Source organism: Pyrgilauda ruficollis, unplaced genomic scaffold, assembly GCF_017590135.1.
Source record: "Pyrgilauda ruficollis isolate IOZ18807 unplaced genomic scaffold, ASM1759013v1 scaffold28, whole genome shotgun sequence".
NCBI lineage: Eukaryota > Metazoa > Chordata > Aves > Passeriformes > Passeridae > Pyrgilauda > Pyrgilauda ruficollis.
The window spans coordinates 9,473,516-9,490,649 of NW_024524155.1; the positions used below are offsets into that span (position 1 = coordinate 9,473,516).

Consider the following 17,134-nt stretch of genomic DNA (forward strand, 5'->3'; position numbering starts at 1 on the left):
TGGGTGCTGCAATATGAGAAAGACATTCAGCTGTCAGAGAGTGTCCAAAGGAGGCCACAAGGATGGTGAAAGGCCTGGAGGGAAAGCCGTGTGAGGAGGGGCTGAGGTCACTTGGTCTGCTCAGCCTGGGGGAGACTGAGGGAGACCCCGCTGCAGTTACATCCTCCTGTGAGGGGAAGAGGAGGGGCAGTTTTTTTTTTTTTTTTTTTGCTAAAACCTTTTACTCATGTAGCAATTACTTTATCAATAATCTCTTAATCTTTTATAGTGTCTCTATGATTTTTTTTTTGTTTTGTGAGATTAACTATTGTGCTTTGTTATGTTACTGTATACATAAGTTTTACATGTAGTATATTTGGAATAATGAATTTTAAGAATGCTGTGAAGATAATCCACTATTTCAGCTTTTCTTAGCAAGGAGAACATTCCATAATGATAGGATGACTTTTGTGTATACTGTTTAGCAGCTCTACTTTGTTGGACCTGAATATTGAGAAGTTCTTTGCAAAATTAGGCTATTACTTTGATTATTTATTGATTAATATATACAGGGCTGTGATCTCACTTTCATGTCACTAGCATGTCAGTATGGTAGTGTTCAAAGGCTTATTTAAAGTGCAGCTGACATTTAAGCCAAATGCATATAAACTGGCTTTTGGAGTCTCCTCTAAACACTTCCCTCCTGTGTCCCTTAACCCAGAGCTATGCCGGTGGGGTGGTTTTTTGGGTTTGTTTCTTTCTTTTTTTTTTTTTTTTTTGGTTTTTGTTTGTCTTGAGTTTTTGCTGTTGTTTTTGTTTGGGTTTTTTGTGGGAAAATAAATGTATGATTGCATATCGAATGTGTGGAGAATTCTGGCTTTGTAAAGACTGTGGTTTTGTTTGTTTTTTTTCCTGTAGGCATTAACATTTTTTTGTATCCTATATCTAGTTTTTCTGCAGCACTCTTGCTGTCAATACCTATACCAGTGCTTTATTTGGAAGGCTGTTCAATGTTCTAATGCCTTTATGTGGCTGCATTTATAATTAGGGAAAGGTTCTACTCATCTTTTGATTGTTCATGTCAGTTATTCACGGTACAGTGTTCCCTCTTTACATGTTAATTTTAGGCAATTACCACCTGCTCCTCAGCCTCTTCCAGCTGCCACTGACACCTCCTCAGCCTGCTGGCACAGCTGTGCCATCCTCCTTTCCTGAGAAGCTGTGCCTTCTTCAGGCCTTCAGCCAAATTCCTTCCTGCTCGATGAGGTGGCAGAGGAGCCCTGTGGACCGTACCCCATCACTCTTCCTCGGCTGCAGCCTTTTTTGTCATTACTAATATTGGTGGTATTTGTAAAGGCCTACAGGTATTACTGTATGTGTCAGAATGTGCTATTTCCTTACATTTTTATCATTCACAGCCCAGTCTTAAGTGTGGTGTGTCACACCCACAAACCAGGGCAGGCCTCTTCCAGTGTGAAACACCACTTACATCTGAGTCCTCTGATGATCTCCTGTGTTCCAAATACTTCCACAAATGATGGAGTTTATTTCAGTCTGGCAATCATTTTCCTAAGTGCCACAGCATCCCTTGCACTCGGGGGTTAGGGGTTAAGCCTAGCTTGGGCTGCTGTCCCTGTGTGTTACTGGGTGTGGCTGAAATTCTCTAACTCTCAGGCGTTATCCTTGCTTCCTTAAGGGGTCATGTTCCAGTTGATTTCTAAGAGACATTTGCCTTGGGTGGGACATCACATTTTATTAGTGACTGAGTAATTCGGAGCATTTCCAGGGCTGCTACTGGTTCACCATGCAGGTAGCAGAGCAGTGCCCACCATGCCTAGGTTGAAGGCTGGAATAAGGAGCCCAGTCAGACACTGATGTCTCGCTGCTTTTTCCCCGTCAGTGTGTAGAAAGCCTTACATTATGACTTTGAACATTATGGCCTGTGTACTAGCTCAGCTTTATTCTACAGTCTGTGCTGGTGGTGTAGCCGCATGAACTGTTAATGGTGTGAATCCTTTGGAAAAAGGGAACCAGTGCCACTGAGTATAATGGCTACATTGTCAAGATATGTTTTTCAATATTTAGAATTTTGTTGTGCCTACCAGTGGTATATATGTAATATATCATTGGTATAATATATAATTATAATTATTCCTCAGTGTAATAGTGCTGTAGTCTAGCAGAATGTAGTTACAGCTGGAACTGTCTTAAGTGAAATAAACTGCAAAGGCATATATGTCTTTTCACAGGAGCTTTTATCAGAGTAGTTAAATAGGTGCCTGACTGTAAAAAAAAAAAAAAAAAAGAGGTTTAATTCAAAGGAGACCAATATTAAGAGGAACTTCAGTAACTGGTAGGCTGGATTTGTGCTGATGACCTTACTTGGACAGAGCACTCAGCCCATGGAATCTAGGTCCTTGATTAGTGCCATGTAGTTGTTATGATGCACCATAAAAGCTTTTTCTTTTTTTGAAATGTATAATCCAAACAGTTTTTCTATTTCAGGATTCTTTTGTCTAGTTCTAAACTCAGACTTGAGAGTGACATTGTGCACTTACAATGTTTGCACTGTTTATGCCTCTGAACCTTTCTAATTAAAGCAAAATATGTGGGCCGGAATCTCAAACTGATGTAAATCAGCAAAGTTCCATTAACTTTTGTAGAGCTATGCTTTTTATTTCAATATTAGCTTTTCAGCAAAAATGTGGTTAGGAAATGAGAGTTAAAGGGAACCAAAATTGAAATGAGTTTTACTCTAATTTTTGTCTGCAAAGTGCAAATATGTTAAAATCCCCATGTTGACCAAAAAAAAAATCCATACAATTATTTTGCTCACTGAACCATTTGAGCTGTTGATTCATCTGCAGACACATTTCAAAGTCTCCCAACTGTTAAATTTAGGAAGAAAAAAAACCAAACTGATAAAAACAAGCTGTTACTTGGTTAGCTGCCCAGTTGTGTATTAAACCACAATATATGCTTTCACTGTAAGAATGGGAAGAGGTTTTTCTAGTGGATGGAACAACTGCTGGAAATCAAACTGGTACATATCATCCCCAACTGTGGCATTAATCACACCATGCAGTTGGGGAAATCATGTTCTATCATGCAGCTTGTGTCTTCACTGCAAAATTAATTTGAATGATCTGTCTCAAATTTGTTTGACGTCGATGAGAGAAACTGCGCTGGAAAATAACACAAGAGCTTCACTCAGTGATTGAATGACTGCAGTGATTGTGTTAGTGGCTGATGAGAGGTGCTGAAGTAAGCAGTAACTAGTGCTTTCTGACAGACTGGCCAACTGGAATCAAAGCCCTGCCACGCTCAAGTTAAGGAGTTTAAAAGGCATAATATATTATTAAACAAGAATGGTTTATCAGGCCTTACTGTTTCACAGACCAGGTGCAAGATTTTATGCCCAGTATTTGTTGTTTTTCAAGTAGCAGAAGAAGCATTTTCACAGAATAGAAGACTAGAAAAATGGTACTCATCTGGTAGTGTCCTTTGGTGTTTGCAAACCCTTGATTCCAGGTAAATTGAAATACACAGGCAGGTCAGTCACCTTGCTGCCTTCATCAGCTACATTGTGCCAGGTTGTTGAAGGGAGTTTCGATGACACTGTTAAGTTAATTTAATTGATTTAGTAATCCAAAATTGGCATATAAAGAAGTTTCGAAATGTTAGGTCTGGCTCTCTGGGCAGATGAGATATAATTGATCAGATCAGCAGTTTAAAAGCTCTGCTTGCCTTACATCAGGTGAAAGCAGATGAAGTTTTTGGTGAGGCTTTGTTGTCTTTAAATACTCACTGTCCTAGTCCACATTTCTTTGTTTTCTGACCATTGTTTCATCCAACTTCTGCTTCTGCAGCCATATTCTATCAGGTTTCTTTTTATGAGTGTCTCTGTTTTCTAGTGCACAGCAGGAATACAGAGAACCACCTTATTTGTACATGTTGGTTTTTTTTCTCCTAACTGTTTGAGGTAAATCTAAATAGATACATACAGAGAGAATGTGAACAGAATATATATATTTATGTATGTTCTGTGTATTTCTAATATATGTTAGGAAGGTGGGATTTCCTCTTCAATTCACCTAAACTAGTTCTAAATGACCAAAACCATTTTCTGAACCACATGATGTAATGAGATGAAGATGATACAAGCTTATTTTAAGACAGAAGAGTAGTGCAGTGTTGTTCCTACATGGGCAGAAGTGAAACCAATCTGTATGTTTTGCAGCTGTATGTTTAGTTTCCTTGAATGCCATTGCAGAGTGTGATGTGGGTAACACAGGAGTCTTGCCTCATTTAGACCAGACTCAAAAGCATTGTCTGAATGAGCAATTTCTACATGTATTTTGTGGGCACCGTCTTGGTGTGATGTTTCTTAAGAAAATTTTGGATGTTGTTCTGAGAGTTTTTTTTTAATCTCATATACATGGTTTCAGAGAGTGCTTTATAATATATGGCCTAAATATGTGCTGCTGTTTGGTATGATTAGATAAGTATGTAATTTTCCTATTGCTCTTCTTTTTGAGAATTTAGTGCATATACTTCACTGAGGTTTTTTTTCTGCCTTCCTTAGCTTTCAGATGCTGATTCTTTTCCTACCATGTTCTGAGACTCCATAATTCCTTATCTTTATTTTTGTAGTTACCTCAGTGGTATTTATAGACAGTGATTGTTTCCCTTGGTGCCTTTCTGATGGTCCAGGTAGATGTACCTTTCTTGCTTCTCAAGGCTGGACAATATCGTTTGGTGCCTGCTAAGCCTTTTGCGAGTGTCCATCAGGTACAAATATATTTTTGATGTGTTGGTTTGGGATTTTCTGCAGAATGGTACCTCATAGTCTGTATGCAGACTGAGTAGTAAACCAGTGCAGAATAAGGTGGAGAGAACTCATCAATTTGCTTGTCAGGCAGTGGCGTTTGGAAAGAAATTAAAACTTCTGGCAGTGTTTAAATTGTGTGCACTATTGATGGCTACTTGGGCATGAGAAATGCATGCACGCAGTACATACACACAGAATAGCGGCAGTGGGATGCCTGGTTTTACAAAGCAACACTCCAGACTTGAAGCTTGAGAATTTTTGCAGAAATGGAGAAATACCTGAGTTGAAGGGAGCTATTTGTAGAACCAGCAGCGGTGAAGCAGGAGCTCCAGCTATGACCTATATATCCAGGCTTCCAGCTGGGCTTGTGCCATATGAGCTGAAGCTCATGGGTGACAGTAGTTCCTCTGTTCATGGTATCTGAGCTGGCTGGATTAAAGAGAGATGTGTGTTGTGTTTAATTGTACTTTCTTCTACACTTAACTTGTAAAGTCTAAAAAAAACCTATACAGATCTTTCATGATTGGGCTGTGACATTACTAAATTGATGCACCTTTTTCCCCCTTATTTCCTTTCTTTTGTTCATTTCACTTCAGTGGCTTTTGGCTTTGTATTCCCCTTTGTGTAGCATTGCTCTGAGTTTGTCTCTCCTTCTTTCTGTAAATTGGTATGAGATTTATTGCAACATTTATTTACAGAAACTAAATAGCCATGGAATAGCATTCTGTGTGATTGAAGACAGCATGAGAAGAACTGTAATTTTGGATTGTGAAACTATTGTAATGTTTACCTTACTGCTTTCCAATAGTGGACTCTCCTGATGTTTGTCTCTATTCTACATCAATATGACTTTTATTCTGGAATAATTACTATGCATTTAGGAGATAAATCAGTTTCCCTCCCTGAAATCTCCAGTGCTGCCTAGTAGGCAGTACTAGTGTGTGGAATTCTCCAGATCTTCTAAAGAGCTGGTTTTTACTTACCAGATGTCATATAAAATATGGGGATATTGAAGTATATAGTAGAGGCTAGAACTTAAAAGAGATTGTTCTTGCTTGAAGTACTGCAGTACTGTTTACAGCTTCTGACTGAGTTTCTAGACTAATGAGAAAGTGCTCCAAGGGATGTTGTCTGGGGAGGACTGTGCAAATCTGCCATTTGAAAAATTATTTATGCAGTAAATGAATCATGACATAGGAGCTGGAGTGTTGAGTCTTTGTTGCCTTGGATGGGATTACCTGTGCGGAAAAGGTGAAGTAGATTGTTTGTCTGTGGTGTAAGAAATGTGTTGATGTCATTTTTTATTATTAAGCAGAGACTGTATACTGGAATGCTCATGTGTTTGTGACTTCGAGCTAAAACACATGAACTGAGACATAATGCTAGTAATCCCATGTGCTCAGAAAGTGTAAACCTGACCCCACAAAATTGTGATGTTTGTTTAAAAGATAAACAACAAGTCTGCGTCTCTTTTTTGTTTGTCTTCTGAGTTTTGTAAATCTTTTAGGTTTTTGGGCTTGTGCCCTCTCCTTCAAACACAAAGGCCAGAGGCAGAGTTTTTTGTTTTAAGTGAAATCTGATGTTCTTACATAATTGCATGATTTCAGGACATGGTTTCAGAAAAAGTGAAAAACCAAATATTATATGTTTTACAAAGAAGTAATGAGACTTGACTATGCCACATAAGCATGGCTCACAGGGAAAAAATATTGGAAAATGATTCTTCCAAAACACCAAGAGGTACATGGAGCCAAAAATTATATTGAATGGTTGACTTCAAAGCCTGACTTCATCCAGAGGTTTTTAACACTGTTGGAGGGTTTTTTGAGAGCTTACTTGGTGCAACTTCCACAAAATCATTCTCCAAAATTCAACTTCCTTCCAAGAGAAAAGCCAAATTTGGAGAATTAGCCAGCAGATCACAGTTTGTGGCATCAACAGCCTGCTGTTTTAAAGGGCTGGCTAGGGCTTCTGAGTCCTATGAAAATGTTGGCTTGCCTGTACTGAACTCTCCTGGATATTCTGGCCTCTGTAAGGTCACCAAAGAGGCCTTAAGGCTTCTGCCTTATTGCAGCGTCTTTCAATTTTACCAGTTCCCTCTTGGTTAAATGAGTTTTTTGGATAAAGTACAGGAAAACTCACTATTGGAAACAAACCTAAGTTGGCAGGGGTCGAATAAATGTTTGAGTTAGTTCTTTTTACAACTGCCTTCTATGATTTTACTTTTATGTCTAGAAAGAGAAGCTTCTAAGGAAGAAAAGTAAACAATACCCATGCATACCCATTTTATGCCTTTCTCTGGTCTTAGTAGACCTGACTTAAAGTCTGCTGTTGCTCTGCTATCTCATGCTCATTAGATTCTAAAAAAAAGCAATTTGCTTAACTTAATCTTAGCCTGGTAGAATCTTAGCCACGTATAGTTTTTGTGCTATTTCAACTTGAAGAATATCACAATTTTCCTAGATTGTTAAAATTCCTGCTTGGATGGGGTATATTTTAGGTATTAAATTTCATTTCCTTTTCTATGCATTTGGGGGGAAAAGAATGGTGTGTGCCAATACAGCTGCTTTTAAATGAGCCATGCTGAAGCTTTTACCGAAGTAGAAGGGATTCAAAAGCTTATTATTATGCATTCACTGTACTGAAGGCACAATAGCGCAGTTTCATTTAAAGTGCACTTCTGTTTTGAATGATAGCTGCTGTGCCAGCTCTTGTGGTTGCTTAATTATTTTGTCTCAGTGTTTTCTACATGGGATCTGTTCAGTTTTCAAGTAACCTGGTAGTTTTTCTGGCCACTAGCAGTTCAAACTTAGTCTGTGGTCTGACTTGGATCCAGTCAATTTTGCCAGTGATTTTACCATTTGAATGTGGTTGTCACTTCTACTGAGGGTGTACCTGGCAGGTAACAGACCATATTCTATGTTATTTTAGGTCTGTCTCCAACATGTGTAAGGAAGTAGTAATCACCTAATTTTATTTACTGAAGAAGGGTGGGTAGAAGGAGCCTGATTGTACAGAAAAGTACTTTTGTAGTCATTTTGCAAGCAGAGGTGTTCATGGAACAGGATCAGTGATATTTTATAAAGAAAGACGTTATTTCCTGTCACTTCATTTACATCTACTCTTAAATGTAATAGTCTTTCTTATTAGCTCTGCCATGGTAGCCAGCTTTTACTTTTTGAAGGGCAGTTTTGATCCCATTGTTCATGTGGCATCAATGGAATAATGTTGGAACGGACTAATCATACATCCCTGTGCCAAATGAGGTCTTCACATGTTCAGAAAAGAAGATTTCTACCTTGGACCAAATTCACTTAACTCATCCCTCTTGCTTGCATATTCACACAGCACAAGGAAGATTTTCTCACTGCTATGAAATTCTGTAGCGTGAAGAAATCTGCCAAGGGCAGCTTCTGTGTGGTTGTTCCTTGTATACTGCCTGCTGACAGAGTAATTTGGGGAACCAAGGAAGAGATAGTGGTCTGCTCTGAATGTCAAGCTATTCATTAGGCATAATACAACAGTATATGTAAGAGCAGCTCCAGTACATACTCAGAAAAAATATTTTAAAAAATATTTTAATTAGTTAATACCCACTGTGTGTAAAAGTGTCCTTTTGTGCCAAATGGAGTGGGTCATTTCAAAAGGGGTCACTAGTCCACAGTGTCTTAAAATTACGTTACACTTTTCCTAGTCTGTTCAGTGAAATGCTACAACTTGTCTACTTGATTTGAAAGCCCATTGTTCCAGAAATCAGATTGTCATTTTCCCTTGGCAGTACAGTTTATGTATAGACCTGCAGTGAAATCCCCTTGAAGATGCTATTGACATGTCAGACAAAGCAGCCTCTTCTTGGTGTTATTGTAAGGTGAATAAATTGAGTTTATAAGTGACTAGGCTGAACAACTAATATAAATATTTTCTATCCTTTAGTTCTGGAAGAGATTTTTGAGTCTGACTGGGAGTAAAAAAAGTGCTAAACAAGACCTCATTGAGCTTGAGCTGAGGATACCAAAACCTCATAGTGTGATGTTTGATTCTCCAGCTTGTTTGCAGCTGGAAGGCTTGCCTTTGAAAAACATAAGGAATTATTCTTTTCTGTAGGGCAGAAAAGTTGCCTGACCTTTTAATAACTGTACTTTTTATGTGAGTCACAGTATTGATTGCTAATCCAGTCGTTATCCTTTTTCCAGAAGGTAGTGATCTTTCCAGGGACATCACTTTTTATCTGTATTTAAAAAGGATGCAGCCAAACTGAGTCCAAAACCCAGCACAGCCAAAGAGCTCTCTCCATGAAATGAAACAAGATGCTGTAGACCATAGAAACTATTGACTTTCAGGAAGCAAAAATGAGAGAAAGGTGGAGAGGGAGTGTCGAATGTATGAAGCTCAGAATGGGAAAATAAAGGCAAATTGCATGTAGAAGACACAATTATTTACTGGTAACTGATGTCTGTAGTTAATTCATAGGACAGTCAAGAGGTAGTGCAGTTTAAACTGTTCTCATTATTCCATGGTGTTTATTCAGTCCTGGGAACCAGAATTATTCCCCAGAGCCTGGAAATGTCATATCTGAAAAAGCTGCACCAGTGCTGGACCCTGCCAGTGTTTGAACTGCTTTGCCAGCCTTGGCTCAGAGTAATGTAAACAGAGCTGAGGCAGTGTGAGTCAGTGAGTGAAAAAAGGGGGGAAGGTGAAAACTTTTTTAGTACCCTGGTTTAGGAATCTGATGTGTGAAATAAAAGAGTTGGGGTCCATAGGTGGTATTTTGAAGTCATGCTTAGTGGAAAACTGGTGTCCTAATAAGAGAAGATGCTAGAACAGTTCAGAAATTGTGTGAATGGTCTGGAGGCCAGGGAGAAAAAAACAAACAAAACATGATTCCAAACCTTGGGAACCTTTCAGAGTTTTTTTGATTAACACAATAAATAATTAATACATGAAAGGCTGCTCTCTGGTATGTGCATGCATCCTAGTGTTGCAGTAGTTGTGTATTCTCAGTACTTATGTGTCCTCCCCGAGTCCCCTAGATCAGGAAGTGGGATTTCATCACGCCTTTTAATTTTTTTGTTGATAGATAATTCTTAATGTGTTTTTTCATTGTTTCACATTGACTTAATGAGTGAAAATACTTTTTTTTATAAAAGAGAGAAGAAACTCAATGTAAGTCTAGGATTTAATAAGGTATTAATTCTACTTTTTATTGTAGCTAATCCAGTTTTGTATAGATATTTTCGTAACTTCATCCTGATAGAAAGAGAATTTTCAAGGCTATTTCGTAAATAATACCATTCTTTACAATCATATATTAAATGGATTTCATGGTTGAGAGTTCAGTCAGTTATTTGCTTCATAAGCTGCCACTTTTCCATTGCACATATGATCACACTTGGGAGTCCTATTTTGGTTGTGGAATATAGGAATGAGGTTTTATATTGAATTAATATACCAGAGAGATAAAATCTGGTCATAATTCTACTGTTTATGAGGTGAGGGGTATGGAGGAGTATGCTTAGTATGCCTCCTGCCAGATGGTACTTTGCCTGCGAATAGAAAGCTTGATCTTTGGCATCACACAGTTTTGCATGGATGTACAAATGCCTCTTGAAGAAGTTGGGGGGTGTTTCAAATAATTTCATTGCACTTCATTTGGATTATTTTTATTGTTGCCTTATTGTTACTCAGGTAGTATAATCCATGCGACAAGTTTACTAAAGAGTTATCTCTACAGAAGCGTCCTTGCAGAATTTTTCAAATAAACACATGCATTTCCATGAATAACCCCTTCCTGATTTGCTGTAAGACTGCTGCCTAGGTTAGTATGCAGCAAAAGCTGAGCATGAGGGAAAATCCACAAGTCATCCTGCTACAGAAAACAGCTGTCTAATGGGAATGGGAGCTTAAAGCTTGATAATTCCTGCTTTTTCCAGAGGGCATCTGACATAATCAGTGAACTGTTCTTTATTTCTTCTTTGGTCCTTTTTAGATTTGTATGTTACCAGCTTTCATGTTTAAATGCACTTGTTGAGTGTACCGTTTTTCTTCACTTCCAATTTAGAGTTAAGGGCCTGTTAGCTTGTGAAAAAAAAAATATACCTTTTATGTACTATGGCACATTTATGATTTTCTGATGACTATTCAAATCCGTTACATCTAATTTAGGAAGTATTACTAAAAAGGAGGACTTCCATATGACACATTTTATATTTGACTAAACTAGTTTCACTGCGATGGTGAGATCTTTGGGTTTGACTTTGATATTAATAGTGCATTGCATCACTAAAGTCAATACTTTTCTATTAGCAAAAGCTACCTGCTATTCTTTTCTCAAGTGCACAGTTACTGTCACAATATTTACAGTGCATAGGTTGTGCAAGAGGATTAGCTGAGTGTACTATGTCTTTCCCTGAGACTACCTGCATGTACTGAGGTCATTGCTGTCCTCCTGAGACTGTACCACTTCAGCACCTGAAGTAATAGGTGAAACATGACAGGGGACTGACCCTTTTGACATTCATGGTAAAGAGAATATGGGAGGATGCTTTCAAAGTTGCTAACCATCTTTCTGTCAAAATCTTCCCAGTGCTGATTTTGAAGAGCAGTATGGGCTAAAGTCACAAATGTTTTAAAAGCAAGACTAGTTCTAAGAAATACTTGTCCTATTCATTGCAACTCAGCTGATACAGGACCCTTGCATTCAGGGAGATGTTGTTGGAAGGAGTGATGATTTTCTGGCTTTCAGTCAAATCTTGCAGCAGATTAGTATGGAATTATAATTTAGTGCAATTTGCAGTACCATGAAGTCTGTTGCAGGTTCGACTCCTGTCACACAAACTGTTGATACCTTGCTGCTGATACCAGGTAATGCTGCATGCATTTGCTTGACAGGTACAAAGAAGCTCCCTTGTGCACAAAGGGATGAGTTTGTTCGCTGTCACTGAGGCACAACTATGTGGGTATGGACACAACACCAAGGCTGGGGAACATGAGGATCTGGAATGTGAGAAGGGAATTGCCCACAAGCAGAAATATACTTTAGTGCAGAGGTGCCTGAAGCTGTTTGCAGTGCTTATACGAATGACACAAACTTTAAGTATTCAAACTAGCTTGTGAATATGATTATTGAAGGGGTAAAAGTGGAGGTATGTGATTATGTCTTCTGTCTGTCCTTCATCCCCTTACACATCTGTTCTCGGTGAGTCTGATATCATCAGTCCCTGAGTGCCAGGGTGAAGGGGTAGCATTGCAGTCTGTAGCTGTAACAAGGCCTGAAGGGACAGAGGAGTAGGATGTAGGCATTAAAAGGGGCATTGAGCTTTTGTGTACATCATGTGCCTAACCCCCTTCCTGCAGGGGCAGAGCTGATTGCACATAGCCTTCAAAAATCTCCAGATCCATTTTCCCTCTCAGGAAAAACCTTAAGAGTTGTAGCAGGATTGAACACTTAGCAGGTGTTAAGACTTGGCATGTTTGTTGCGAGTAAATCAACTGCTAATAAGGTGAAGAAATCACATGTCAAGGCAGGTTATAAAACCACAGATCCACGTGGTTGTTGAGATGGTTGTCAGGCTTAGGGGATTCTAAAACTTCGTTTCATTGGCAGCCTGCCTGTCAGGATATGGGTAGGGCATGTGGGAACAATGCTCTCAGGGTACCCAGAATTAATCTGCTAACAGCCTACGTCAGGGCAGGTGTCACAGGCATGCCGGGGTTGCCCCAGCTGCTTTGTGCCAGCTCTTTGCTCCGGAGCCAAGCAGGCAGCTTATGCTGTGCAGCTGCGCTTGTATTCTGTTCTGAGGCATGCTCTTTGCATGCCTTGTATAGCTCTTTAGCCAGAGACAGCTCAGCCAGAGCTTTTTATCAAAGGTGAATCATGCTTTCTGTCATGCCATAATCAAGGATTTTTTTAATGTCCATGACTCAGAGAAAAAGGCGGTGGCGTCCCCTCCAAGTTGTAACTGGATAAGGTGCTCTTGTTTCCCCACTCATTTAATCATTGGAGAGAGGGAACCAGCTGCAGATTGATAGCAATTTCAATACAGACTTGGTTTTCTTGGTGCTCTCCCTTCCTCCTGAGATCTGTGCTGGATAAGATGAGCTGCAGGACCCATGAGTTTGCAGCAGTACCAGCAGGATAAATATTTTTGCATTTCTATCTGGTTTTAAGATGATGGGTGTATATTCCCCTCCTTTTTTTGGCAAAGGTTAGCCCCATTAGATGTACTGCTCTTCATTTAATCTCCTTCTCCCATCTGTTCTGTCTCTTTTCAGTAGAAACCAAGGAGATGTAGCTCCCACTCAGGCAGACAGATAACTCCATCTCCCATACATGAGAAAATATCTCTGTGTGAAGCAGAGCAGTGCCTTGCTGTGCACACGTATCAGGTTGTACCACGAGGGCAGACTCTGATAATGTTATATTCCCCTCTGTGAGCTTATACAGATGAGGGAGTGCCACTGCCCCCTTCAGTTAAGTGTTGTTGAATTCCCAGGCCTAGAAAAGGACCCATGGGAATCCAAACAGCTTTTCCCTGAGAAGCCAGGTTATCACAGCAGTAGGTAAGAAAAATAAATAGTTTAAGATACTAAAGCCATGATACAGCTAGCAAATAAAGAACAGTGCATGTAGATAAGGTATACAGAATTTATAGATGATTGTTAAACCAATTCTGCGTGACTTTTGTGATTATTTGGATAATAAACCATAAAGACAGCAAATGTTGATAGAGTAAAACTCCATACTGTACCTTAGAACTCACTGGTAGATGGCCGTTTCATTAAGGAAGAAATCTTGCCTACCAAGCTACAGAGCTGTGTTTAATTTCTCTGACTTTTATAGAAGATTTTGAATTGTCTCGTTGTGAGAAAAAATGCACACCATAAGTTCTTTGTAGAGAGGAGCATTATCTTTGAGAAAAGCTGTCTTCATGTTAGTTCATGTAGTATTACCTCTGTGAGACAAGCAGGTGTTTATTACAAGTAGTTATTTATTACTAATGCTGTTATCACCAGGATATACTGTTATCACTGTCTATGAAGCAAGGCAGTTTGCAGTGAAGCTGCTTTGCTTTTGTTTTGTGATTAGATGCCTACACTCGTTTTTATTTTCTGGCTCTTACCTTTGATGTCCTTGGGACTTCTGATTTCCTATTTGGTATTAACTTCACAGAAGTAAAGTCACCTTAGAAAGATTAGAAAAATGGTGATTTAAATTCATGCTTCTTAAAACTTCGGTGTATACTAACTTAACCATTTTAACATTGTGCTGTGAAATATTATACAGTCATCTGAATGAGATTACCAGGTAGGTAATAGCTTCCCAGATGACACATCCAGTTTGCCAAGACGGGGAGCAGGGATATATTCCTTCTGCCATGTGGTGGCAGTAAGGGGATGGCACTTCTGGCACAAACACCTGTGATGGGAGCTGCACACCTCTGCATCCAATTGTGTGGCAGGATGTGCCTCGTGTGCAGGGTCCTGTTAGCGTTGCTGGAGACTCAGACCAAGGCTCTGTGCTTTGCTGTCCTGTGTGTGTTCTCACAGCCGCATTGTGAGAAGGAGCCGGAGGAGATAGAGGACAAAATGGGGCTTGCAGTGTGAATGGTGTGTGTGTCCTGAATACATCCACATGGGCATGGTATTTCAGCCAGTGATGTAAGAACAACCATATTGTGGAAGCAGCTGTAGATCTGGGTCCTTTCTCCCACTTCCCTTCCATTAAGGAAGTTTCCTTAATGCATTTTTAGTTACTAATAGTTACTTCAGATAATATTAGTTTTTTAATAGGCAGAATTTATTAAAAAACACATGCCTTGTGTGCTTACTAATTTTTTACCATACATGATTTCATGTGGTAGGGAATAAATTCTCTGAAAAATTTTGCTTTTGTCAGTTAATGTAACTGACAATAAGTTCTTAAAGTTGATGGTATTTCAGTATTATTCCAGAAAGGTATTCCCCTCTCATGGAGGAAATTATATTACATGGAGGGAATGGTATTTTATTATACTAGATATTACTATATTACTATATCTAGCAATGTATTACTACAAGGAACCTACTTGGCTGTTACATGCATATATGCTTCCGTTGGCATCTTAAAATGTTTATAAAACGTATAAAATAGAATAAAGAATTAGAGTGCTGCATCTTGACCAGTAGTCTGTGAATTATCCTGTACTGTGTTTCTGTAAGAGTGTCAACTGTGATTACAGAATGTCTCAAAACTACAGAGCACTAAAGAAATTCTGAAATGGCAAGCTGTGATATAATACATCAGAAGAGGCACTTATGTTTGGTCATATGTTTCTGCAGATGCTTCCCTACTTTTCATTCTTCCTTTTATATGTGCTGTGTACATTTTTTAAGAAAAAAGTATGTTTTTCTTTCAGCCATTAATGAGTTTCCTGAAGATATATTTACAAATAAAGAACGTCAGCAAGGAGGAATTCTGCTTCATATCATTGCTGTAAGTTTTTTCTACTGTGCTTCAATTTTGTTTTCCTTTTATGCTGCTTATTGTGTTTTATTTGTTAATATTAATCATCATAGTGACCTTACTTAGTAGAGTTCTGTATATATCAACAAGTCTTAAAACTTCGATTTGAGTATTTTTAATACATCTATATTAGTACAATTTCTTAAAAGGTAACACCTTGGGGACATGGTATAGTGGTGGACTTGGTATAGTTGGATTAACAGTTGAGCTTGATGATCTTAAGGGTCTTTTCCAATCTAAATGATTCTATGACTTCATGATTTAAGAAAAGGATGCAAGTCCGAATTTGCAGTACCTATGCATTCATCCTCTTGGAGATAAAATCCTGGCAGAATGGATCACATGACTTGTATTTCATGTTATATTGACAGAGTTTGGGATTTCTTCATTCATGACATTGAGCATGATTTGGAAGTTTCTTGAGGCTCTTTCTTTTCTTTTGTGCCTCTATGCAATAGATGCAGTTATAATTTTAAAAAACCCAAACCAACCCTGAAGAAATACAGAAAATATAATGTGGAATTTTATTTTCTATTGTATTAAAAAAACAAAGCAAGTGAGGCCTGCAGGCTCCAGTTTTTCATTCCCAGTTCAGGGAAAGTAAAGTATAAAGGAGTTCTGTTTGATGGACAGCAGCAGGATCAAGCCCACTGCATGGGCACAGCACATAAAGCTGCGTAAGATAGTGGGAGAATCACACGTGTGCAGGGAACCAGGATCATATCTAAACATCTTGGTGCAGTGATCCATGGCCAGGGTCCACTTATTTCCAGGTGTAAATATTTTCTGAGTGTTGTTAATCAGCCTGGTTTTACTTTCTATTTAATTACTTGGTCTGATAATTAGTTAAAAATACAGAGGATGACTATATAACTTTGTAGCTTTACCTGTTGCTTTTCATTATATGAAATCTGTTGTGGCATCCTGTTCTGTTAAAGTATGGTACCTTTCATATTTTAGGGTCTGACAAATGTTTCAAATGAGATCTAACATTCAAAAATACGGTTTTGTGTCATAAATTTATCAACAGGGAGATTTGTATTTGGAATGAAATAAAAAGTGAAGCTATATATTTCTGCTAGTTTGAATAAAGGTAGCATTACCTTTCTTCCTCTTTTTACATACAGAAAAAATGTAAAGTATTCCTTAAATTTATTTTCTTTACAGGCTCTTTACATGTTTTACGCTTTGGCCATAGTATGTGATGACTTCTTTGTTCCATCCTTAGAGAAAATTTGTGAGGTATGTTAATGAACATTATCACTTCTAGAAAACTATTTAGAGAATATTATTTAGAGATATTATTTTCCATCAAAAAAATGAACCAGTGGTCTGTGCACACTTGTTTCTCTGGCCACACTCAAGCAGAAAAAAATAAAAGATTTAATGAGATCAGATGGCAAAACCCACTCTTAAATACCTGAGGCATGTAACTAGAAGAGGTATTGGTTATGGATGGGTTGGATTTATTATTGTACTCCTTTTTTAAAAAGTAACTTGAGGAAAGATGTCATAGATAGAAAAATTAATGTGGTGGCTATGCAAATCTTATTGCACATCTACCACTGTGTCAACAAGGAGAAAGGAAGTATATATGGTCCTAGTATAAAATGGAAAAAAGTGAAAATGTATGAGAAAAGTATGTACCTTGGATATGGAATCAGAATACAAATTTTATATGCAAAAAAAAAAGTAGCATAATGGCTTTACCTAATTTTTGAGAAAATTTTGCAGAATTTAGTTGACTGTGACACAGTAGAATTTATACACGACAAGTAAATGGTGTGTTGAGTATGATTTTGGTGAACAAAATAAATACATAG

At 38.3% G+C, this 17,134-nt stretch overlaps 1 protein-coding gene across 1 annotated transcript in view; it reads left to right on the plus strand.

The window, feature by feature from the left end:
* Positions 1 to 17,134, plus strand: part of LOC121355929 (ras and Rab interactor 3-like) — a 152,724-nt gene that overhangs the window by 33,370 nt on the left and 102,220 nt on the right. Inside the window, exons 2-3 of the mRNA XM_041471814.1 lie at positions 15,205 to 15,281; positions 16,479 to 16,553. Coding sequence (XP_041327748.1) covers positions 15,205 to 15,281; positions 16,479 to 16,553 — 152 coding nt within the window. The remainder of the gene's footprint in view (positions 1 to 15,204; positions 15,282 to 16,478; positions 16,554 to 17,134) is intronic.